The sequence below is a fragment of the Peromyscus californicus genome, unplaced genomic scaffold (genome assembly GCF_007827085.1).
Source record: "Peromyscus californicus insignis strain IS unplaced genomic scaffold, ASM782708v3 Scaffold_3__1_contigs__length_106647218, whole genome shotgun sequence".
Taxonomy (NCBI): domain Eukaryota; kingdom Metazoa; phylum Chordata; class Mammalia; order Rodentia; family Cricetidae; genus Peromyscus; species Peromyscus californicus.
In genome coordinates, this window is record NW_026294551.1 from 47,891,035 (window position 1) to 47,914,780 (window position 23,746).

Consider the following 23,746-nt stretch of genomic DNA (forward strand, 5'->3'; position numbering starts at 1 on the left):
GCCGCGCACACTGCCAGCACGGCCTTCGCTGTCGCGTCCCTCTGATCTAGGCATTAGGAAAGTTTGAGGAACCGGACTTCTGGCGCTTGCCACTCCCCATCCTCGGTCTCTGAGTGCTCAGGGCTTGTCCCTCGGGATAAGGCTAGGATGCTAGGAAGATGCCGAGTTAGGACCTGCGGTGAGCGCCGGGGTCGCGCGCTGACTGACCGCTGGCTGCACCCGAGTGCGGGTGGTACCCGGCACCGAAGCAGCAGAAGCAGAGGCGGGTGCCCGCGCAGGGAATGGAGCATGCAAGTGCAAAACTTTATAATGGCAACAAAGCAAAGGTCCCCCGAGACCAGCTCCCTTTTTACCAAAGGCTTCTACTCTGGTCTCTGAGCCCTCGAGACAGACCCCTGGGGCCTGGCCACTCGATCCATGAACAAACCCCGTGTTTCGCAACAGGCCACCAACGGGATCTCAGCTCCAGCAGCAGGCGCACGGCGGGTGTCTGTGACAAAAGCCAGCCAGCTAGCAGGGGGCTGCTTCCGGGACCCATTTCCCTGGAGCTCGACGGTTTCGGGGACTTGAGGCTCTGCCCGGTTCCATTCAACTCCAACTTGCTCCTACGGTTCCCACTCACCTTTGCGAAGCATGTTGGCCGCGGGGCCGCCACTCCGAGGTCGGCCTAGGCGCGCTCCCTCCTGGGGTCCAAATTCAAATCCCTGGGCGCCAGCTGCAGCTAATCCGAGCGCGTCGAGGCGGGGGCAAGCCGGGAATCCGCTTGTGCCCGGCGACCCGGTCCCGCAGGGGCATGGTGAGCCCAAGCCCGGCGCCCAGGGCACCGGCACCCGCTAGCAACCGCGGCGCTACCAACCAACCCGGTGCGCTCGCTCAGCCCGGGGCGAGTGGCTTGCTCCGCCGAGCAGGCGGCCTGATTGTGCCGCCCCAAACACTTTGCAGGCGGTTTTGAGGGGGGACGCCGCCCCCTGGCCGGCCGGCCGATGTCCCCTCTTCCCCGCCCCCTCGGGCAGTGGCTGCTGCAAAAGGGCGCTCGCACGCACAGCCCAGCTCCGGGGAAAGCGCCCGGCGCGCGTTTGCAGGACCAAGCGATCTGCCGAGCGGGGCGCCTCCCTTCCTCCCCCCGGCTTCCCCCACCTCTCTTCCTCCTCCCTCCCTCCCTCCCTCGCTCTTCAGCTCCCTCCCTCCCGCTCTGCTCCCCGCCCCCGCTCACGGAGCGCCTCCCATACAAAATTTATGAAAGTGCTCTCAGCTCGCGGTGCGGAGCGCCGTCCTATTCCCAGGGCAGCAGCGCTCAGCCGTGCGGCGCCGCCTCCCAAGGTGTTTTCGCTGCACCTGCCCCCGGGGACGATCCTCGGCCCGCGTCCGTCCAAGTACCTGCCCTAGTCCTTGGCCGGTCGTCGGGCCACTAGAACCGCCCTCCCCGGCCCCGCAGGCTTCTCCGAGCACGCACCCGCAGCCCAGCCCCCGCCAGCTCGCCCTTCGCGGCTGGAGGTCATGGAGAGAAGCGGCTGGAAGCGTGTACCCGCCCGGAGTCCTGATCACAAGTCCAACACCCTTGTCCCGTCTCCTCCCTGGCCGGTGCCCCTTCCTCCCGCAAGGCTCGACGGCTCTTCCCTGCCTGCCCAGAACAGCTCTGGCGAAAATAGCGGTTTCCCCATCCCGAGTCCCAAGACACTGTTCTTTTGGGGGAGATGTGCGGGACAGCTAGCATTCGAGGAGGTCCAGTTGAAAATCCTATAAGGAACTAATGCGAGCTCAGGTGGACTATCTCCGGCTGGAGGGCCCCTGGTCCCCACTGGTTCTACACAGACCCTGCCCGTGCGAGGATTCTCCAAACGGGGAGGAGGTACCTCCTGGAAAGCGGGTCCTGTAGGGGCCCTCTGGGCCAAGTGCCGAGAAGGTTCAAGCCAGCAGAGATCCTAGGTGGAGGCCGGCACCCCCTACTGGCCGGAGATAAGAAAGACTCTGAAAAAGGAAAAAAAGACTGGGCCAGGTCACTCATTGAACACACACATGTGTTACACTGTGTGGAAATTCTGCTAGTGAAAAAGAGAAGGTCTTTGTCTTCCTGAAGTCTACATTCTAATAGGACCAATGAGAAAACTCCAGATGAGATGGTAGTGCCTGGAAGAAAAACAAGCGGGGGGGGGGGGGGGGGTTTGCTCAGGAGCTGACCTGGGGTGGGGTTTCCGGTGGGGATGGAGCCAATTTGACAGCAGCCATCTAAACAGAGATCTAGTAGATCTAGTAGAAGTCCTCTGTGGACTCTGTGATAGGAAGATCAAAAGCAAGGCCAATATCATTCAGGCACTCAGTGCCCTAAGGCTTAAGCTCAGGACGCAGGCCTCAGGACGATCAAAAGCATTTGATAAGAGAGAAGAAAGACCCACAAGCTAGGTTCAAACACAACAAAAGTTACAAGGTGCAGCAGGAAGGGGCTGACTAGCAAGCAGCATCAGGTAGGAGGGAGAATCGGAAGAGGTGCCCCCGAGGTCTGGGTTCAACAGGTTGAGAGGGAAGGGCACCCAGCGGGGATGGAACGCCAGGAGGAACAGAATGCACACATGTTTGAAGATCCGAAGGAACCTTATTTAGAACATTCCTCAGCTTGGTCCTTCTAGGGTTGGGAACACAAAGTAATAGTCCCTGCCAGCTGTAGGACTCTCCTGGCCCTGCACCACCTGAGTCCTGCCAGACTAAACTCTAGGACACTGAGAGCTGTGGAGGCAATCCCAAAAGCTAAGGCCCAGAGAGGTTAATCAGCTAGCTCAAGAGCACCCAGTAATCAGTGACATAGTGTGGGCGCCAGTGAGGGTGTGCGATTCCCTTTCCCACCTTCCCATGCCGCCTCCCCAGGACCCCCTTGCCCCACAAACTCCAGTATGTTGGGTAAAGTTGGGCGGCATGAGTGTGAGAAGCTGTTATTTTGGGATTCGGGAGGGCTGAATGCTGACTTGGAGTCCAGCCAGGGGATGGGGGTGGCTGTAGGTGGGTGCTGTGGTGTCATGGGGGAGGGGGTTACACTGAGCCTGCCTTCTCATCAGGCAGTAATTACTCAGACTTCTGAGTAACCCAGGAAGGGAGACCCTCATGGACAGATGGAAATATCCAAGCTGAATGGCAGCTTACCATTGTCCTGCACGGCAAGGTCTTAGGGACACACTCATGATTGTTTGGAGCTGCATTGTTCCTCGGTAACACCTGGCCTCATAATGGGGGCAGAGCTGCTCATTAGAGATGGAAGCTATACAGCAGTGTTAGGAGATGGGCATACCTCTGACCAGGTAAGGCCCTAGGGGATGAGGCGGCTGTTGGGAGAAGCCACCACGCCATTGGTGACCATCTTTCCACCATGGAAATTAAAGCTAAAGCCAGAGAGGAAGCTGTCCACAGGGAGACTAGGTTTTGGTATGCCAAGGGGGCAGAGTGGGCTTCTGGAGCTCAGACCCTGCACTCGGAGGGGTTGGGGATGTCCAGAGAAGCTGGGAGACATGGGAAGCCCAGGCTGGACTCTTATCAAGGTGAAGAAAGACTGTCTACCATGATGAACACATCCTGAGCCAAGCCATCCCTGTCCTCAGAGTGGCAGAGACTGAGGGGCACTGACCCTTTCCACCCCGTCCCTTGGTTGCTCACTCCCAGCCTGCCTAGCTCTCTCCTCTAGCAGCCTCCCAGGCAAGGCCTGTCCCTGGCTGCTTGTTTTTACATCTCTCTGCACCTTAATTAGGGGTTTCCAAGCAGGGAGGGCCTCCAGGGGAGCCTTAGGCCACAGAGCTGTCTTAAAGGGACAGCTGTGCTCATGGTACCACTGCAGAAAGAGGAGGATGGGGAGGGGTGAGTTCAGAGTCCTGGGGACCACTGCTCTGTGGTGCAGACTGCTGAGGGTCAGCTCTGCGGGTGCTTTGTTCTTCCAAAGGTCAAGGCTGTCTCATTGACTGCTCTGCCTTCTCTTCGGGGTCCCAGGAGTGCTGTCCACCGATCAGAAAAAAGGCTATTGCCTGAAGGACAGTCTAGGCAGGGCAAAGGCTTGCCAGGACCCAGAAGGTTTAGGGAATTGGAGGCCTCAGGCTGCCCCATCCTTCCAAGAAAGCCTTTTCAGTTTCCAGGCTCTTTTGAGTGCCAACTTCTCTGACGTCAACCCTCCACACGGTGGGCTCACAGCAATCCACACCAAGCTTTCGGCTTGGGAGCTGGGCTGGTGGGCACTAAGGCTCCATCTTGTTAGGATAGCAGTCCTCTGAGATACAGAAGGTGTTCATGTCGTCTGACAGACTACTGCTTACCAGAAAGAACGAGGGTGAGGGTGGGGAGCAACAGGAAGGCCCGGTAGGTCTGCAGAACCAGGCCAGGAAGAGCATGGGGACAAGGTCTCTCAGAAGGCAACTGCAGTGGTCTGAGACCACTAGGGGACAGGGCGAGTCTTCAGAGTCCAGACCTTTTGGACCAAAGGCAGACCATTGTAGCACCGCCCACATCTCTCTTTAGTCTCCGCCCTGCGCGAATCCCCGCCCTTTGCTGGCCGCTCGGCGGTCGATTGTGCTGCCTGGGTTCTCCGCGTTCTTCCAGCACTGCCTTTTTGGTCCCCACGTGGGTTCCAGGGTGATGGCGGCGCTGGTTGTGTCGGAGACAGCGGAGCCAGGAAGCCGGGTCGGCCCTGGCAGAGGTGGGTGCAGCAACGCTGTGGCCTCCAGACCTTGCATTTCGGGTGGGACCCCCCGGTCAGGGACAGGGCGGGAGGTGACTCCTTTCTCCTTGAGACCCGAGAGTCTCATGCTGTTAGAAGTTCTGGGCTCCCATCACCAGAGCCCCAGGGGACCAGTCTTTCGGGACGTGAAGAGCTGTCCCTCCTGGGAGTTTATGATCCTCAAGGCGAAACTACACCCTATCCGGGTTGGCAGACTGACCCCGGAAGAGTGACGGATAAGACGGATCCGGGGGGGAAGGGACCGTGGTGCGTTTTACAAGTGGACAAGGAATGCTTTTATTAATGCGAAGAGGCGCTTGGTGTCCTTCACTAGGCACTAGGCAGCGCCCACTAAATGCCAGCCCTGTGCTAGGTGTAGGGACTAGAATACTCCCTTGACCTAAGGATCTCTACTCAACTGGGGGGCGGGGGCGGGGGATACCGATGCACACAGATGACAGCCTTGATAAAGGAGGAGGTGCCTTGTCCAAAAAGACCTGTTTAAGATATTCTGCGGGGAAGCCGACGAGTCTAAGCTAGTTTGTTCAAGGCCATGGAAACTACTGACCAAACGCTCTGACAGCGATAATATTTAAATGTTGTCTCAGGGCCCCAGCCTACCAGGCTATAGAGTTCTTCAGGGTTCCCCTCCGCCACAGTAGAAGCAAGTACGGGTCTGGGAGGGTCCCTTCTATCATGGGTGCCCAAGCAGAAGTTCTGATACATAACACCGGCTCTGTAGTTATGGGATGACTAAATTAATTTCTTGTCTTTTCACATCTTCAAACTGTTTGGCTCCTAGTGAGATACTATACTGGGGAGAATAGGATGTCCAGGATAAGCCCTTGCTGATGAGCCTCAGTATTTTTTTTTAACCAGAAATTGAGTATTTTTTTAAATTTAGTTTTTTTTAAACACATTCATTTTGTTTATTTTACATTATTTATGCTTATTTGACGGTATGTGTCACAGTGCCTGTGGGGGGGGTCAAAGAACAACCAGAAGAGTCAGTTTTCTCCATGTGGGGCTCAGGAATGGAGCCCAGGTCCTCGGACTTGGAGGCGGGCACCTTTACCCACTGAGCTGCTGGCTTCAGTATTTTCTTTTTTCTTCAAGGCCTTATTTGTATACCTCTCTGCCCAGGCTAGAGTGTTACTCCTAAGGTGTAAAGTCACTCTTATCTGTTTGTCCGCTGATGGTACTAAAGTGTATTCTTTCTGGCCTTCCTAGGTTGAACATAAGGGCCACAGCCTAGGGAACTTGTTCAGTCAATGCAATGTATGGTACTTATTTCCCTTTAATTAAAAATAAAGATTTTTGGGTTTTTTTTTTTTAAGTTTATTTTTACTTATGTATATGTGTGTTACCAGTGTGGGTGCCAGAAGAGGTAGGAAGATCCTGTCAGATTCCTCTGGAGCTGGAGTTACAGGTGGTTGTGAACTGAGCAATGAAGGTGCTGGGAATCAAATGCAGGACCTCTAAAAAAGCAGCTGGTGCTCTAACAACTGAGCTGCCCCGCCCCCCCCCCCCCCCCCCCCCCCCCCCCCCCCCCCCCCCCCGCCTCCCGCCCCGTCCCCAATTGTGGCTGTTTTGAGACTCACTGTAACCTAGACAAACCACCATGACCACCGCCAACAACAACAAAATTAAAAAGTTACACACACACACACACACACACACACACACACATAGAGGAGACAGATACTGGGGACTGAACCCAGGGCCTTGTACATGCTAAGCAAGCAGTCTGAGTTATACAACTAATCCTTTTCACTTTTTATTTTGAGACAAAGTCTCAATTAGTTGCTCAGGCTAGCTGTGAACTTTTGATTTTATTTTCCTGCCTAACTTCCTAAGTAGCAGAGATTACAGGCCTTCTGTACCATGCCCAGTTTAATTTTGTGTGTGTGTGTGTGTGTGTGTGTGTGTGTGTGTGTGTAGGCCAGAGGTTAGTGTCAGGTACCTTGCTTTCTCCCCTTCTTCTTCTTAATTAAAAAAAAAATTTTTTTAAGCCAGGCATGGTGGTACTCTTTTAATCCCGGCACTTGGGAGGCAGAGGCAGGTGGATTTCTGAGTTTGAGACCAGCCTTATCTAGAGTAAGTTCCAGGACAGCCAAGGCTACACAGAGAGACCCTGTCTCAGAAAAAAAAAGAATAAAATAAACATGTATTTGTTATGTATATGTGCAGCAGCACATGTGTGGAGATCATGATATCACTCAAGGGAGTCAGTTCTCTTTTTTACTATATTGGTTCAGGGAATTGAACTCAGGTTCTCAGACTTAGAGGCAGGTACCTTTATGCTGAGTCATCTTTCCAGTCCTCCACTTTCATTTTTTTCCCCCAATAGATTTTTTCTTTTTAATATTTATTTATTATGTATACATTGTTCTGCCTTTATATATGCCTGCATGCCGGAAGAGGAGCAGCCAGTGCTCTTAACCACTGAGCCATCTCTCCAGCTCCTTCATTATTATTATATTATTATTATTTTTTTAAGATTTGTTTTTTGCTAGGCAGTGGTGGCGCATGCCTTTAATCCCAGCACTTGGGAGGCAGAGGCAGGAGGATCTCTGTGAGTTCAAGATCATCCTGGTCTATAGAGCGAGTTCCAGGACAGGCTCCAAAACTATACAGAGAAACCCTGTCTGGGGTGGGGGTGGGGTTATTTTTTATTTATGTGTGTGTTTCTTGTATGCACATGTGAGCAGGGACCCCAGGAGGCCAGAAATGGGTGTTGGATCCCCTGGAGTTGGAGTTACAGGCTGTTGTCATACCAAGTGCTCACAGCTGTGAGCTGGCTCTCCAGCACCCCACTTTCCTTTTCTGATTCAGTCTGCCAGTGAAACTGGAGCTCATTGATTTGCCGAGGCTGGCTGTCCAACAAGCTGCAGCACTGGGATTGCAGGACTGCGTGGTGACCAGCCTTTTTCTTTTGTGTGTGTGTGTGTGTGTGTGTGTGTGTGTGTGTGTGTGTGTCACGGTTTTAAGACGGGTTTCTCTGTGTAACAGTGCTGTCCTGTCCTGGGACCCACTCTGTAGACCAGGCTGGCCTCGAACTCACAGAGATCCCGAGTGCCACCCCACCACTGCCCGGCTTTTGTGTGTGTGTGAGACCAGTGTTTTTTGGCATGGGTGCTGGGGATCTGAACTGAACTTCTCATGCCCATGTGACAAGCACTTTACCTTTTCTTCACCCTCGATTTTTGTGGGGGTTTTTGTTGTTTTCTGAGACAGAGTCTCTCTATGTCATGCTGGGTGACTTGGAACTCGCTATATATAGGCCAGGCTAGCCTCAAATTTAGAGATGGGTTTTTGGTTTTTTTTGAGACAAGGTTTTTATGTTGCCCTTGCTGGTCTTGACACTTGATTCTCCTGCCTCAGGGGTACACCCCACGTCCAGCTTTATTGCCCTTTTAAATGAGGAGGGGATGAAGTCATGGATTAGTCAGTGTGGGCCAAGTCCATGGGACTTCTGGGTCACCAGACTCACTCTCCTTTGCTTTTTAGTCTTTTCTGTGCCGTTTCTAGTCCTGAGGAGTGAGCCATACCCCTATTTATGACTGCTAGTAATCTAACAGCATAGAAGTAAATTATGCAGGTTTTTTCCCCTGGTTTGTGGGCTGTCTCTGTCTGTAGGATGAATTCAGTTGAAGCAAAAGCTGGGTGGATGTCCTTTGTGTGCAGAATCTGGGCCTTCAGTCTAGAGTCAACAGATGAAGTGACTGGCTGCCCTGTGGTCTAGATGCAGACTCAGGCCTTATGTTGGTTCTAGGTCGCATCTCTCGGGGTCGACTGGCCAATCAGATCCCCCCTGAGATCCTGAACAATCCCCAGCTGCAGGCTGCCGTCCAAGCCCTGCCTTCTAACTACAACTTTGAGATCCCCAAGACCATCTGGAGGATCCAACAAGCCCAGGCCAAGAAGGGTGAGCCCCCAAAGGATGGAGCTGGGGTGCCTGCCCAGACACAGCCATGTCCCTGAGTCCCATCTCTGGCCCTCTGCCTTTCATGTCTTCTTTGTCTTGCAGTGGCCTTACAAATGCCAGAAGGCCTCCTCCTCTTTGCTTGCACCATTGTGGATATCTTGGAAAGGTGAGGCTTGGGCACTGGAGAGCAAGCCGAGTCTTTGTCCAGTATAGTTAGTTATGCCTGCTGGTATCATCTCCTCTTCTGGACCATTGGCTAGCCTCTGAGCCTCCGACAAGCATGCGCACACAAAGGGAAAAACTCAACACAGAACTCCCTCCCCTATATAATCTGGACAAGGGCAAAGAAGTTAGTTCCGGTTTCTAGGTCAGAACAGGTGGTAGCATCTGGGAGGAACCTAAGTGGGTGAGGGTCTGACTGTCAAGGGTGGGGGCAGAGTGGGGGGTGAGGGGCTGGGGAGTGGAAGAGGGTGCGTCTTCTTCTCAGACTCAGTTTGGGTGGGAGTAGGCATGGGTGCAGAGGAGAGAGATGCCTAGGGAAAGGTATTCAGTTCCTCTCCCCCCTCCTAAGTTTCTTCATGACAATGAGCCATTGCTGGGGGGGTGGGGGGAGCAGCACTCAGCCATCTGGAGCCAGCATGAGCACAGGGAGGGGGGGGATGAAGGAAGGGGAGGTCATCTCCTGCTGAGAACCTCCTACTTCCCTGCTGCCGCCCTCACCCCGCTCCCTCCCTGCCACCGCAGACCCACTTCCCTCTTCCCACCCTCTTGCCCCTTGGGGATCGCTCTCTGGGGCTCAGGCCAATTTGCATACATTTTAATCTATAAAAAATTAAGTGCTCTGGCTGACTCAGAGCCTGGGCTGCATTCTAAGGAGCTGAATAATCGGCTTCTGTGCACAGCCTGATTTGGGGAAGGGGGTGGAGGAGGGGGCAGATTGGCAGCGGTTCAGCTTCCCCCACTACACCCCAGAGGAGGAATGGGGGAGCCAGCCACAAAGCCAGCATCTATGCTCAGGTATGGTCTCTCCTCGGAGAGCTCAGCCTCCCGCTCTGTCTCAGTGGTGAGTTTAGGGCTGCAGGGTCTTTCCTACCCACCCTGCCCCCCAGTGATTCAGGCCTGGCAGCAGATCTCATAACAATGTGCTGTCCAGAGCCCACTCTTCCTGATGCATGAGGAGTGTGGGCAGCGCCATGTGCTGTGGGGGAGCTGTACATGGGTCCTCCCCATCTTGGGGGCGCCTATGGCCTTGCCTAAGGATGGGGAGCTGGTGGGGTCTGGGGAAGGGGTGGCCATGTGTATCCATACATCCATGCCCACACAAACAACAGTGCTAGAGATTGTGGGGGGTAGGGGGTTGGGGGGTGGGGAGAATCTTTCCCTGCCCTGGGAAGGTGAATCAGTCTTGGGGTCCATGTTGGACTCTGCACGCGCACTTCTGTGGGGTAGGGGTCCTGCTTGCAGTCTAGGGGCTGGACAGGGTGCTGCAGACATATCCTCACACAGCAACTGTTCTAGGAGCCACTGCCAGGGCTGAGGGAGGTGGCAGCTGCACCTCCTACTCTTGGTTGGCAGCTGCCAACTCAAGGACTTAGAAGATGTGGGGAAAGAAGAGCCAGGTCCCGAGACACCTCCAGAGTTAGGACTGTCTCCCAATGCATTCCTTGTGTTGCTGGACCATTGTTTCCCCACCCCCACCCCTCCAGGTTCACAGAGGCTGAAGTGATGGTGATGGGTGATGTGACCTATGGGGCCTGCTGTGTAGATGACTTCACTGCAAGGGCCTTGGGAGTCGACTTTCTGGTGCACTATGGCCACAGCTGTCTAGGTATGGTGGGCTGGGACACCAGTCCTAGCAGGGAGGCAGGCTGCAGGCTAGTCTCCATCATGGGTTCTTCTTGTTATATCTACTTGCAAGCACAGAATCCCTTCTGGTTTCCAGGATGGCTTTGGCCTTTCTGCTTTGCTGGTGACTCTTTCCTCTGGATTTGGCTGCCTTGGAAATCCTGCTACTGTCTCAGATGTGCATGTTTGATGTTTTTGTTTGTTTGTTTGAGACAGTCTTACTCTGCAGCCCAGGAAGGCCTGGAACCTAACAGCTGTCTTCCTGTTTAACTTCCCAGATGCTAGGATTACAGGTGTGAGTTACCACACCTGGCAGATGCAGGTGTTTTGAAAAGGCTGTTGATGGTAGGACAGACTGGGTACCCAGCTAAGAGATGAGAAAGAGTTCCAGGAGACTGTGATCCGTCCTTCTCCCCTAGTCCCTCCCAAGCCAAAGCCACTGTCCTGGCTACTTTTAAGATTGGGACTGGGCCAGGCTTCCTGCTCCTCCTGCTTTTTAGAACACTTTTTTGAACTCTTCTCTGTAGTTCCCATGGACACGTCTGTCCAAGACTTCCGTGTGCTGTATGTCTTTGTGGATATCCGCATAGATACTGCCCACCTTCTGGACTCGGTCCGCCTTACCTTCACCCCAGGCACTTCACTTGCTCTGGTCAGCACTATTCAGTTTGTGTCAACTTTGCAGGTAAGTAGATGAAGGACTGCTGGCTTCCCACGGGGGTAGAGAGGGTACTCCAGGGTGCTCCTGGCTCCTGGGCCTGGTGCTCTGGGCTCTTCTCTCTGGCCTTGGCTTTCTCCCAGCTACTTGTTTCCCGTCCTTCATTATCAATACAGGCAGCTGCACAGGAGCTGAAAGCTGATTATCGTGTCAATGTCCCACAGTGCAAGCCCCTCTCCCCTGGGGAGATCCTAGGCTGCACATCCCCTCGACTACCCAAGGATGTGGAAGCTCTCGTGTAAGTTAAAAATGGAGGCTAGTTTGTAGAGACACACAAAACGTACTCAGGGAAGGAGCCTGAGGCTCCTGGTACAGGAAAAGAGGCTGAGTCTGAAGCTCCTAACCTGTGTGCTCAAGGTCACCTTGCAAGACGGAGCCCAAGTGGGGACTACACTTCAGGTTGACTGGAACCTTCCCGTGTTCCATCCTTCATCCACAAGGCTATGCCTCGGGTGGAGACGGAACTCCGAAGGCCTGATGGGGGCATCAGGATGGGTAGAAATGGAGGGCATATAATTAGAGAAGATGGATGGGCACGCCCCAGGCTGCAGCCCCATTAATTTAGCATCCGGACAGCTAACAAGCAGGAGCAGCGTGTCTCCTGCCGCCTAATTATTTTAGGTAATGGAAATGCTTAATGTTGTGTGAATGCAGCCAGCCTCAGAGCCGACAGCTCCTCTGGAGGGGAGTTCTTTCCTAGCTAATGGCAAGAAAGGTGGGAGGGGCACTTGACTCAGTCCCCGCCCCGGGAGCTTTGGGTACTGGTCCTGCATAGGATACTCCTGCCCTTAGCCCCACCTCAGGCCTTCCACAGCCCACACCTGGCAGTCCTGTTCCCTGAGGGCCATCCCCCTTGTACGCGTGCCAGTATAATGGATGCTCTTCATCTGGGGCTTCAAGGTGTGTGTTGAGGGAGATTACCCTGAGTGTTGGCCTGGTCTACAGAGTGAGTTCCAGGACAGCCTTAGAAACCCTGTCTTAAAACAACAACAACAACAACAACAACAACAAAAAGAAACAAAAGAACATGAGTCACTATACCTGGCTTGAGCAAGTATATTAAGGTCCTTAGACCCTGGGTGTTTCCTGTAAATGGCGACAGTGTAGGTGTGTTAGTTACTTAGTCCGGGCCTGGAAATCAGAAGACCAGGAAATAGCAGCTCTTATAACTTGGCATTGGGCTGGTGCTGGTTTGGTTCAAGAGTAGCCTCTGTGCACCCTACAGCCTCCTATAACATACAGTTAAAGTTTTTTATGTCTTTATTTATTTACTTTGGATTTCTGAGACAGGGTTTCCCTGTGCAGCTCTGGTTGTCCTGGAACTCCCTCTGTAGACCAGGCTGGCCCTGAACTCAGAGGTCCACCTCCTCTGCCTCCTGAGTGCTGGGGTTAAAGGCATGCCGTGCCACCACGGCCTGGTGCACCACCACCGCCCAGCTTCTTTATTTTTCCTGTATGAGTGTTTTGCCTTCATGTATGTCTGTTTGCTACGTGTGTGCCTGGTCCATGTGGAGGTCAGAAGAGGGCATCGGGTCCTCTAGGATAGGAGTTACAGGTGGCTTTGAGCCACAGTGCAGGTGCTGTGAATGGAACCCAGGTCCTCTGAAAGAGCCATCTCTCCAGCCCCGAGTATAGACAACAACTTGAACACAACTTCTTATGTCTGTGTTGATCTTAATAAAAGAGAAACTGTCCCTCAGATTTCAAAATAGGCTCTCCTGGACCCAGGTGGCCTTTGGTTGGCCCTGGCACTTCCTTTACTTTTCCTACAGAAGCCTGTATACACAGCTAGAGGTGTTTCCTAGGCATCTAAGTCCAGGTCCTTACTGTACATGAGAGGCCTAAGGTGAACTGAGGACTGTCTCAGCAGCATGGGTGGCTGAGGACTCAGTCATCTGGACCTGTAAGCCAGGGTACCCCCTGTGCTACCCCATACCACACTTACACACTCTTTCCTCTCTGTAGGTATCTTGGAGATGGCCGCTTCCATCTGGAGTCTGTCATGATTGGCAACCCTAATGTCCCTGCTTACCGGTATGGGCTGGGGAGGGCTGGCCATCTGAGGCAGGGTGAGAATCTGCCCTGGAGGCCTGCAGCAGGCTACTCCACAGTCCCTGTTCACTAAATGGCAGCCATCCCTAACTGAGGCACCTCTGGAATTTAGACCCAGGACTGCTGTGGCCTACCTGGGAGTCATAGCAAGCTCCTAAAACACTGCCTTGCTCTCCCCTGCTCTAGCTGTGGGGCTGATCTCCTCATTACAATCCTTATTCCTGCCTGGGGCCAGATTTCTTAATTACTTGCTTAGATCCTGTGTCAGGAAACCTCTTAGCCAGTGTGACTCTGGCTGTCACAGTGACCCTGGCAACTTTTCCAGGTACGACCCATACAGCAAAGTTCTATCCAGAGAGCACTATGACCATCAGCGTATGCAGGCCCTTCGCCAGGAAGCCATTGCTGCGGCACGCTCAGCCAAGTCCTGGGGCCTCATTCTGGGAACTTTGGGCCGACAGGGTAGTCCCAAGATCCTGGAGGTGAGAGGCTCAGCATCAGGAAGAGGGGGCTGACAGGAAAGTAGCTGGAAATCTCTGTAGGCCAAAGTGTCTGGCTTTGGCTGTTTCATCACTGAGACTCCAACTGGGCCTCCTTCTTCCAACAGCACTTGGAATCTCGGCTCAAAGACTTGGGACTTCCCTTCGTGAGGCTTTTGCTCTCTGAGATCTTCCCCAGCAAGCTCAGTCTACTTCCTGGGGTGGATGTGTAAGTCCCCACCTTGCCTATGTAGGGTGAGCAGCTAAAGGGAGCTCAGAAATCAGGTTCTGCCTAGCACAGACTTGAGGCTACAGTCAATGGGGCTTACGTGTGTGGTCCTGAAACTTTAGTATTTATCAAGCACCTATCATGGAGGGGCCACCCTTGACCATGGGCCACGTGCATTGTCTGACCATCATAGTAGTCTTGTGGGATGAGTGTGTGTGAGGGTACTATGTACAAACTTTGGTTCTAGGGGAGGTAACTACCCACACATGAACTACCCGCAGAAAGCCCTTAGGGTACCGGGGAGATAGATGGCTTATGGAGTAAAGGTCTGATGACCTGAGCCTGATTCACTTAAGGTGAAAGTTTTTCTTTCCTTTTGTTCTTTTTTCTTTTGATTTGTTGAAATAAGGTTTCTCTGTGTAATAACTCTGGACATCCTGGCACTTGCTTTGTAGATCAGGCTGGCCTCAAACTCAGAGAGATCCACCTGCCTCTGCCTCCTGAGTGCTAGGATTAAAGGCATGTGCCACCACTGCCCGGCTGGAAATTTTTTTCCAAATTTTGCATGTGTGGAGCTCTAGTGCCCACCCTCAGTGGCTATCCTCTCTCTCTCTCTCTCTCTCTCTCTCTAATTTTCTGAGACACAGTCTCTCACTGACCTGGAGCTTGCCAAGTAGGCTAGCTTGCAATCCACCTGTCTAGGCCTCCCTAGTGCTGGGGTACAAGTGTATATGACACACACACACACACACACACACACAATTTATTTATTTATTTTTTAATGCAGTGGTTCTGGGAGTTAAGGTCAAGACCTTGGCTTACAAGGCAAGCACTTTAGAGTTAGTTACCTTCCCAACAGTATAGTACTAACAATAGAATCAATACATCCTGTTGACAAATGGTCATGTTCTTCAGTGTGGTACCTCAGAAAGAGGTGGCTTCCATGTCAAGTCTTACTAACTTCTTTTCTTAGGTGGGTGCAGGTGGCATGTCCACGCCTCTCCATTGACTGGGGTTCAGCCTTTCCCAAGCCACTGCTGACACCCTACGAGGTAACAACCACATTTGGAAAATCTGCAGGAGTGCGCGCTTTGTACCTCCTGTCAAGAGAGGGTTGTGAGATGGCTGGCATCATGAGCACATTCCAAGGTTGGGTCACCATCTTGTGTAGCTTTTTTTGTTTGTATTTAAGAATTGGTCCTGATACTTAGTCTATTCTGTTGGTAGTAGCCCTGACTGGCTGCAGTTTACAGAGTGCTGGGAGGGCAAGAGCCGCCACACCTGACTCACTGTGTAAATGAGTCTCACCTCACATTTCTTTCTTTTTTCTTTGTAGTATATATTATATATAATAATTATATTCTAAGAAGAATACTACCTTTCTTAGGCTGTGGTCAAATTTACTAATGCAGAGGCAAAAAAAAAAAAAAAAAAAAAAAAAAACCACAAAAAAAAAAAACCAGGATTGCTATCTTTGTCTTGTTTTTCTTCTCTAGGCGGCCGTGGCCCTGAAGGACATTTCCTGGCAGCAGCCCTACCCTATGGACTTCTACGCCGGCAGCTCCTTAGGGCCGTGGACAGTGAATCACGGTCGGGACCCCGGGCCCCGGGGTATCGGCCAGCCAGGCAAGGTAGGCGGGGACATCAACGATGGCGGAGTTGACTTAGGCTGACTCCGCGGCGTGAGCCACGGTCGCCGCCCTGAGGACGCCCGGGAAAATGCAAGTTTGCCGGGTGGAGGTCGCAGTAGTGAGACCTGGCTTTGTGGGCCACCTCAGGTGCAGCAGGGGTCGAGAGGCCCGTCTCCAGCCCAGGCCTGTGAGGGCTGCAGCTGCGCAGAGCCGAGGGCCGCACCGCCCGCTCCCTGAGACGTCGCGAGTCGCAGGTATTCACGGCCACACCCCACCTTTTTGTCTTAGAAGCCCCGCCCTCCCCGAGTCCCCGCCTTCTGGGTGTTGCCCGTTCCCGGTCCCCGCCCCTCCCAGTTCCACTTCCGCCCGGGGAAGGCCCGCTTCCGGTGGCTCTGCAGCATGGCTGCGCGGCGGCCTCTGAGAGTGCTGTGCCTGGCGGGCTTCCGGCAGAGCGAGCGGGGCTTCCGTGAGAAGACTGGAGCGCTGAGAAAGGCGCTGCGGGGCCGCGCAGAGCTCGTGTGCCTCAGCGGGCCGCACCCGGTCCCCGAGGCAGCAGCTCCCGAGGGCGCCGGGCCAGGCTCCGGTGAGACAAGCCTCCGGAAATGCCCCGCGTCTTGCCGGTCCCTTAATACCGGGGCCTCTCGGTTCTTCTCACCCAGCCGCTTTAACTCAGGCTCCAGCCTGCGCTTCCAGATATTCTCCTTTATCTGTGTCCAGTCCATACCCGGTCTCTTTTCCCCTCTCCCTGCCAAGTCTCCTGGTCGCGTCTTTGCCCCCTCTCTTTCCCCCTGGTCCCCTCTAACCCTGATCCTGTGCTCTTCTCCCATTCGCTTCTAGGGCCCTGTGCTCCGGAGGAGCAGCCTCGAGGCTGGTGGTTTTCTGAACAGGAAGCAGATGTTTTCTCGGCGCTGGAAGAGCCTACAGCGTGCAGGGGTTTGGAGGCGGCCCTGGAGACGGTGGCACAGGCCCTGAACACGCTGGGACCTTTTGACGGACTTCTTGGCTTCAGCCAGGGGGCTGCACTAGCAGCTTTTGTGTGTGCCCTGAGTCAGGCAGGCGATCCCCGCTTCCCCTTGCCGCGATTTATCATACTTGTGTCGGGGTTCTGTCCCCGAGGCCGTGGCTTTAAGGAATCCATCCCGCAGAGCCCCTTGTCACCGCCCTCCCTTCATGTTTTTGGGGACACTGATCGAGTTATCCCTTCTCAGGAGAGTATGCAATTGGCTAGCCAATTCCTTGGCGCTGTCACCCTCACCCACGCTGGTGGTCACTTCATTCCAGCAGCTGCAGCCCAGCGTCAGGCCTACCTCAAGTTCTTGGACCAGTTTGCAGAGTGAAGGATCAACAAATGCCTCTGGACTGCTCCCACTTGCTCTGGCAGCCAGTTGTCTAGTGCCCTCCTGTTGTTAAACTCGTGGACTCTCCACTGTGGCACTCTTAGCGTGGCTAGTTGAAAGACAACTATCAGTTCTCAGGACTCACATAAACCCTGCCCTTTACTGGAGCAAAGAGGAGCGGGCAGCCTTAATAGACTTCATTTATGATAAACATGAGAAAGAAGGCCAGAAAGCCGTGAGAGGAAAGTGATGTGCAAGCAGGGGCTGGCCCCATTACGATTGGCCCACAATAAAGTGGTTTAAGATTGTGAGTATCTTTTTCCTGGCACAGACCCCAGGGCAGCGCCAAGCTAGGAATTACTTGCAGTTCTGAGCCCCCAGACACATTTTTGTTCCACTTTTGGTGGACTTTTTTTTTTTTTTTTTTTTAATTTTGTGTCTTAAAATTCTGCTTACTTAGTGTATGTGCGTACACAAGTCATGACCGTGTGGAGGTTAGAGGAGAACCAGAGGGCATTGATTCCTCCAACCTTGTGAGTCCAGAGTGGAACTCTGATTATCAGGCTTGGCAACTCAGGCCTTTACCATCCTTTGGTGGAAGTCTGAAGTCCCAGACCAAAGAAGCCAGAGGTCTTGGTGACAGAATCAGAGTTTCTACATCTGAAGAGGTTGGGGAAAGAACACTTGGCAAGGCTCTGCCTGGGTCGTCAGCTTTTAGGCTTCCTAGAGCCTGGTACCTGAGAATTTGGAGTTGGTTTCTTTTGGTTCCTGGCCCTGTTCTTTGCTTTCTCTTCCGTACCTTCTGAACTCCGAGCTTGAAGGCTTGGATAGTACCAGATGTTGGGTAGGGCCAAAGACAGCACAGAATAAACTGCCTTTTCCTAAGGATCTACGGGGGTTTCTGAGATGAATGCTATTCATAATCGATAATGCTAATTATCACTGATGTGTTGAGAAAGCCTAAGTAGACTGGCTGTTTTACCCTTGGGGAGTGCAGTCAGCCCAGGCACTGTAAGGATCGTTGCCCTCTTGCTGTTTTTTTTTTTTTTTTTCAGTGCCCATTCCAGCCACACATGTAGACACACTGCCCTCTGATGTCTGCCTCTGAAAGACAAACATTGCTTTTTCTAAGATACCACAAGGTCCTACCTAGTCCCAAGCCACAGTATCCTCTAGGGAGGAGGAGTTGGGGCTGGCACAAATACTCCAAATCATCCTTTAAGCATCACACTTAAGCCGCCGGGCAGTGGTGGCGCATGCCTTTAATTCCTGTACTCGGGAGGCAGAAGCAGGTGTATCTCTTGTGAGTTCGAGGCCAGCCTGGTCTACAGAGGGAGATCCAGGACAGGCACCAAAACTACACAGAGAAACCCTGTCTCGAAAAACGAAAAAAAAAAAAAGGAAAACAATCACACTTAAGGTATCCACAGTTATATGTTCCTTGACCGAGAAGTGTTTCCAAGTATGGACTGGAGGGGCTGGAGAACTGGCTGGGTGGTTAAGAACACAGGCTTCTCTTTCAGGGGACCCAGGTTCAGTTCCTAGCACCCACATGGCAGTTCACAAACATCTATAACTCCAATTCCAGAGGCTCTAACCCCAGGACCCAGGCACACACGCACATGGTATATGCTTAAAGTCAGTGACCCAGAAGTTTCAGGGTGGTGGGGCATGCAGGCAGAGTAGGAGGATCTCTGACTTTGAGGACAGCCTGTCTACATAGAGAAACTCCGTTTCAAAAACTGTTTTTGAACATGACTAAGGCAAGGCAGAGCCTGGCCAGGTGTTCTCTACCCCCAAACCCCTCAGCTGTAGTCTCCGGGTGAGTCACCCAAGCCTCTGGCTTCTTTGGTCTGGGACTGAAGGCTTCTACTAAAGGGACAGTGCGGTGGCTCGGCAGTAAAGCGTTGACTGCCAAAACAAGAAGACCCTCACACACTGAATCTTTTTAAAAATTTTACAAAGGCCCACTTCACTGGTTCTAGAACCTTTTGAAACAAAGCTGGGGTGGGGAGTTGGTTCCTCTGCCCTGCTCTAGTCTCCCAAGGGTTGCTTCCTTGACAAACAGATGGGATTACTCCTCTAAACCTACTGGCTTTGGACCGGTAGTATTCCTTGCTTTTCTGAAAATAGATGGATCTGCAAATCAGTACTCGGATCCTCTGGCAGTCATAGGCTGTCCCCTTTAGGTGGACTCAAGTTGGTGAAAAGGATCACTTGCACTCCTGGGAATCTTATAATAAAGATGCCTGTGAATGGTCTCTAGGCCCTGGCTTACAGGAAAAGGGGAAGTTCAGGCATATTAGGTGAAACAGAGGTGATCACACATGGAGTAAAGATTCCTCCTGAGGTCACCCAACAAGTACAGTGTCACCTCACCATGCAGACTGGACCCCAACACTACCACATGCACATCCTGTGGGCCACTTACACGAGGAACATTTGTTAAACTTGCAACTCCTGAGCAAACTCTAGATCTACTTGACAAACTGCTGCTGGTCATTCCTGAGGTAGGTATTTGAAAACTACAGCCTAGGGTAGAATTTTAAATCCCTGGTAAGTACGTTATTAGGAAAGAGCCTCTATGTGACTCAGAACCCTCTGGGGAGGAGAGAAAGCAGGTCCCCCTGAGGAATCACTGCTCTAAAATCTTCAATTTAGCTGTGCAGGCATGGTGGCGCATGCCTTTAATCCCAGCACTTGGGAGGCAGAGACAGGTGACTATTTGAGGCCAGCCTGGTCTACAAAGCAAGTTCCAGGGCTGCTACATAGAGAAGCCCTGTGTCCAAAAACAATTTCTTTCCATTTACAGCCCAGGCAAATAAGGTCCTGAGGCTAGAAACATTTATTGAGAAATAACTATACCAGACAATGGGATAAGTACAAGCCCATCTAATTTATTTTTGAGACAGGGTCTCACTGTAGTTCTGGTTAGCCTTGAACTCACAGAAATTCACTTATTTCCCTGTCTCCCAAGTACTGGGATTCAAAAACATACACCACCATGGCTTAACTCATCTATTTTTTGGTGCCATGTATCAAACCCAGGACCTTGGGCATGCTAAGCACAGACTGTACCACAGAGCTCTATGCCCAGCCCACCCCCTTATTGCCTAATTTCATTCTGTAATGTCATGAAGTAAGTACTGTCATTAACCTAATAACCGAGTTTTACAATTGAGGAAACAGTCACAGAAAGGCTAAGTACATTACTCAAGATTGGATGATTCACATTCTTGCCTGTGGCCATCAGTGTTCCCCTCCCCCTTGTTTTGAGACACAGAGGATCTCACTATATTGCCCAGACTAGCCTGGAGCTTCTGGGCTCATGGGCTCACTTGCCTCAGCCTCCTGAGTAGCTGGAACTGCGTGTACATAGCACTGCTCCTGGCTTTGGTGGTTCCTCTGCTGCCCTGTAGAAAGCAAGCAGAAACTACCACTCACTACAGGCTAAATGCACAACTTGGGCCTCAGCTTTCCAATCCGTAAAATAAGTCGGGGAGGAGGGCATGGTTTACACTAAATGCTTTCTAGGATACTAAACAACCGCAGCATTGTACAGTTAACCTTCTGCCCACGTTCTTCTGATGGGTTCACTCTGCAAAAGATTCGTCTCTCTTCCCTATCATTTGTTTTATGCCTCGATTACACCCAGGGTTTCTAAAGTTCTGAGGAAAGACAGTTATCCTAGCAGAGTCCCTCAATAGCCCTAGACACAGAGTATCCCCTTTCAGCCTCTGTGGTACTCCTTTTTTAGGGCATGTTGGAGAAACTCGAGTTGGACACAGCACTTAGAGACCGACTGAAGGGATAATATTGGATGATATGTTTGGACAAGGGACCAGGTGAACTTGCTGTCCCTTAATTTGCTCTGTAGACCAGGCTGGCCTCAATCTCACAGAGATCCTCCTGCCTCTGCTCCCCGAGTGGTGGGATTAAAGGTGTGCACCACCACCACCTGGCAAGGACCCTTTTAATCATCTTCCGTGCTCAGGGGAAAGTTGGGGGACAGAGTCATAGAGAGGCTGTAGCTCTATCAGGAAATGGATTCTTTGTCCTCTGTGCTCTGCCCTCTGCCTGCTCGCATGGGGGTTTCTGGAAGAAAGGTGTGATAAACTTCCCTCTCCACTCCCTTTAATCTTTGCAGGCCAACGTGTGTCCTCTTCTTTCCTTCTTGAAGGACTCCTGATCTCATCTGTCCTCATCCCCAGGAGATAGGAATCCTTATCCCAGAACAACCCATTTTCTGGCCACCATTAGGTAGCAGATACCTCGACTGGAAAGACTGGACAGTCACTGAGAAGGATGGTCAGACACTCCGCGGACCTTGCTTGCTTCTGTGCCTGGGTGGATGCGCAGCAGCCTCGCAGGCCGCCTCTCTGAGCACACCTCCTGCCACCCCCGCAGACACATCGGATGTTGCGTCGCCGCCCCGCCTCCTCTTGCTCTGCATCTGCCCAAACCAGGGCTGGCAGAACTCGGCGTGGTGGGGAGCGTGGGCGTGCTGCGGGGCGACCATGGCTGTAGACTGTTACCTCCGGTTCCCACAGTAACAATCGAAAGCCACGGTTGCCCTGGAGACGCGGGGGCGGGACTGTCAGGCTGACGTCAGCACCGCGGGCGGCGGGGGCGGCGAGGGCTGTGCGAGCGTGTGCGGGACCAGCGCCCACAGCGGCCCACGGGGACCTTGGACGGGCGGGCCCGAGGGAGGCTCCTGCGCTGCATCAGCACCGCGGACAGCGGCGCAGGGAGGCGCGGAGGGGCCCGGGGTCGGCGGTCCTGGGGCGGGGCCAGGCGTCGGTGGCCGTGACTGGAGACTGTTACTGAGGGAGGCCCGGGCAGTAAGCAGTCTAGAGCCAAGGTGCCGGCGCACTGCCCGGGCGGGGATGTCCCGTCGCCCGCGGCTGGGGCGCTGCTGCTTCTCACCACCTCCTCCTCCTCCTCCTCCGCCCAAGCGCGCGCGGACAGGCACGCGACCGTTGACGTCAGAGTCCTGTGACGTCAAAGATGTCCCAGCGGGGAGGCACTTCCGGCAGTGGGGTGGCGGTGGGGGGGGAGCGGGGCGGCCTGGCCGAAGCCCCGCCCCCGCCTGGTCCTGAGAGGACAGCTCCGCTCGCAGAGGCGGGAAGTCCCGGGCGCAGTGGGACAGCCCGAAGGGACCGGACAGGACAGGGAAGGGGCGTCTGGGCAGCATGCGGGGCCGGGGTCCCGAGACAGTCGCAGGGCCCAGGTGTGCGTCTGTCTGTCTGTCGTGGGCGCCCTGGCTCAGTCAATCGGGGCCACCTAGGCTGAGTCACCGCGCTGCGGACAGGGAGAGAAAGAGGGGGCGCGTCTCCTGGGACTCCAGCACCTTCTCCCCACTTTCTTTGGCAGGGTGGCTGGCGCAGGAGCCGCTCAGCCTCGGGAAATGGGGTCGGGGGCTCGGTTCTCCGCTCCACGTTTCTCCGGAGTGTCTGCGTCTTCATCTGGGTGCCGGCAGGTGCTGCATAGGGTTGGGTCAGCCTCCCTCCGGCCCCGGTTCCACCGAGCTGCAAAGGAACCTTCGTCCCTCCCACTCGGTCCCCATCCTCACTCCGGGGCGACCCTCCAACCCTCGGCCCGCCGGTCCCCTCCTTGCCCTCCCATGGTGTCCGTGCATCGGCCCATCTGCGACCGACCGTCGGTGGGTCCTTACCTGGCGGGCCGCGTCGCGCCGGTGCCGGCTCGCCTCCCGCAGCCCGGCCGGCGCCGCCGCTTTTATAGGCGCGCGTAGTACTCGTGCGGCGGCTCATTCATGCGGCCGCGGCTCCTACACACTGACGCGCTGCCGACGTCAGCAGGGAATTTAGGAAACGGGAAAAGAGGCTATTTATAGTGGCAAGCGCGCGCGGGGGGCGGGGGGGCGGCGTAGGGGAGGACGGGGCGAAGCGACAGGGAATTGGGAGCGGGAGGAGGGTGTGCGCGCGGAAGCAGGATTGGGTGGGTGGGGGGGTACATAACCCCAGGCTTGGCCTCCAAGGGGTTAACTTTCCGGAACTGCAGGCGGCGGGCCGGAGGAGGATAGTGCAGGGCGGGTGCGGCCCCTTTACGTGTGTATTCGCTCTCCCCTTTGGGCTTTGGGAGTCCTGGGGGGCTCGGTCCTCTCTCGCCTGGACCTCGGGGGACCTCACTTGGTAGCCCCCAATCACATTCCTCGATGCTAGCTAGACCCGACAGCTCTGTGAGGCCAGAAGATGCCCCGCGGTGGTATCACAGTCCCGTATGGCCACTGTGGCGTCCTCTCTCTCTCCTCTGTCTCTGTCTCTTTCTGTCTCTCTCTGTGTCTCTGTCTCTCTCTGTGTCTCTCTGTGTGTGTGTGTCTCTCTCTCTGCCAAGGAAAGGAAACCCCAGCTGTCTCTGTCTCTGTCGTCTCTGTCTCTCTTTCTTTTTCTCTTTCTCGGCCAAGGAAAGGAAACCCCAGCTGTCTCTGTGTCTCTGTCTGTCTGTCTGTCTCTGTCTCTGTCTGTGTCTGTCTCTGTCTCTCTCTCTCTCTTTCTCGGCCAAGGAAAGGAAACCCCAGCTGTCTCTCTCTCTCTGTCTCTGTCTGTCTGTCTGTCTCTGTCTGTCTCTGTCTCTGTCTCTGTCTCTCTCTCTTTCTCGGCCAAGGAAAGGAAACCCCAGCTGTCTCTGTCTCTGTCTCTCTCTCTTTCTCTTTTTCTCGGTCAAGGAAAGGAAACCCCAGCTAGAGGCTGGGGAAAGGGGGGTGGTGAAGCCTGGGAGTCCTCGAAGGCTTCCTGACTGGGCGGCAGTGGGAAGGTATTAGTCGGATGGTGGAAACCACAGGGAAGGTAAGGAAGTTGAGGAGAGTAGCCTGGACTTCAG

At 53.8% G+C, this 23,746-nt stretch overlaps 3 protein-coding genes across 4 annotated transcripts in view; 2 read left to right on the forward strand and 1 right to left on the reverse strand.

Annotated features, from left to right (window-relative positions):
• The window catches only part of Rtn4rl1 (reticulon 4 receptor like 1), a 74,500-nt gene extending 73,385 nt beyond the window's left edge, over positions 1-1,115 (reverse strand). The window contains exon 1 of the mRNA XM_052756046.1: positions 623-1,115. Coding sequence (XP_052612006.1) covers positions 623-635 — 13 coding nt within the window. The 5' untranslated portion in view covers positions 636-1,115. The remainder of the gene's footprint in view (positions 1-622) is intronic.
• A 3,421-nt stretch (positions 1,116-4,536) lies between these two features.
• Dph1 (diphthamide biosynthesis 1) lies at positions 4,537-16,521 on the forward strand. 2 transcript variants are annotated; one of them, XR_008222275.1, is made up of 13 exons: positions 4,537-4,666; positions 8,463-8,615; positions 8,718-8,781; positions 10,322-10,443; positions 10,988-11,145; positions 11,295-11,416; positions 13,144-13,212; positions 13,556-13,712; positions 13,838-13,938; positions 14,912-15,087; positions 15,435-15,569; positions 15,717-15,823; positions 16,407-16,521. XR_008222275.1 is itself a non-coding variant. In XM_052756880.1 (13 exons), exons 1-12 carry the CDS (start codon positions 4,606-4,608, stop codon positions 15,804-15,806), a joined length of 1,311 nt encoding a protein of 436 aa, XP_052612840.1. In that variant the 5' UTR covers positions 4,537-4,605; the 3' UTR covers positions 15,807-15,823; positions 16,407-16,521. The 2 variants fall into 2 exon arrangements, 1 of the variants encoding a protein (XP_052612840.1); XM_052756880.1 differs by having other exon boundaries at positions 14,912-14,990.
• Ovca2 (OVCA2 serine hydrolase domain containing) lies at positions 15,882-17,214 on the forward strand. The gene is made up of 2 exons (XM_052756881.1): positions 15,882-16,152; positions 16,407-17,214. Exons 1-2 carry the CDS (start codon positions 15,969-15,971, stop codon positions 16,904-16,906), a joined length of 684 nt encoding a protein of 227 aa, XP_052612841.1. The 5' UTR covers positions 15,882-15,968; the 3' UTR covers positions 16,907-17,214.
• Positions 17,215-23,746: the final 6,532 nt, after the last annotated feature.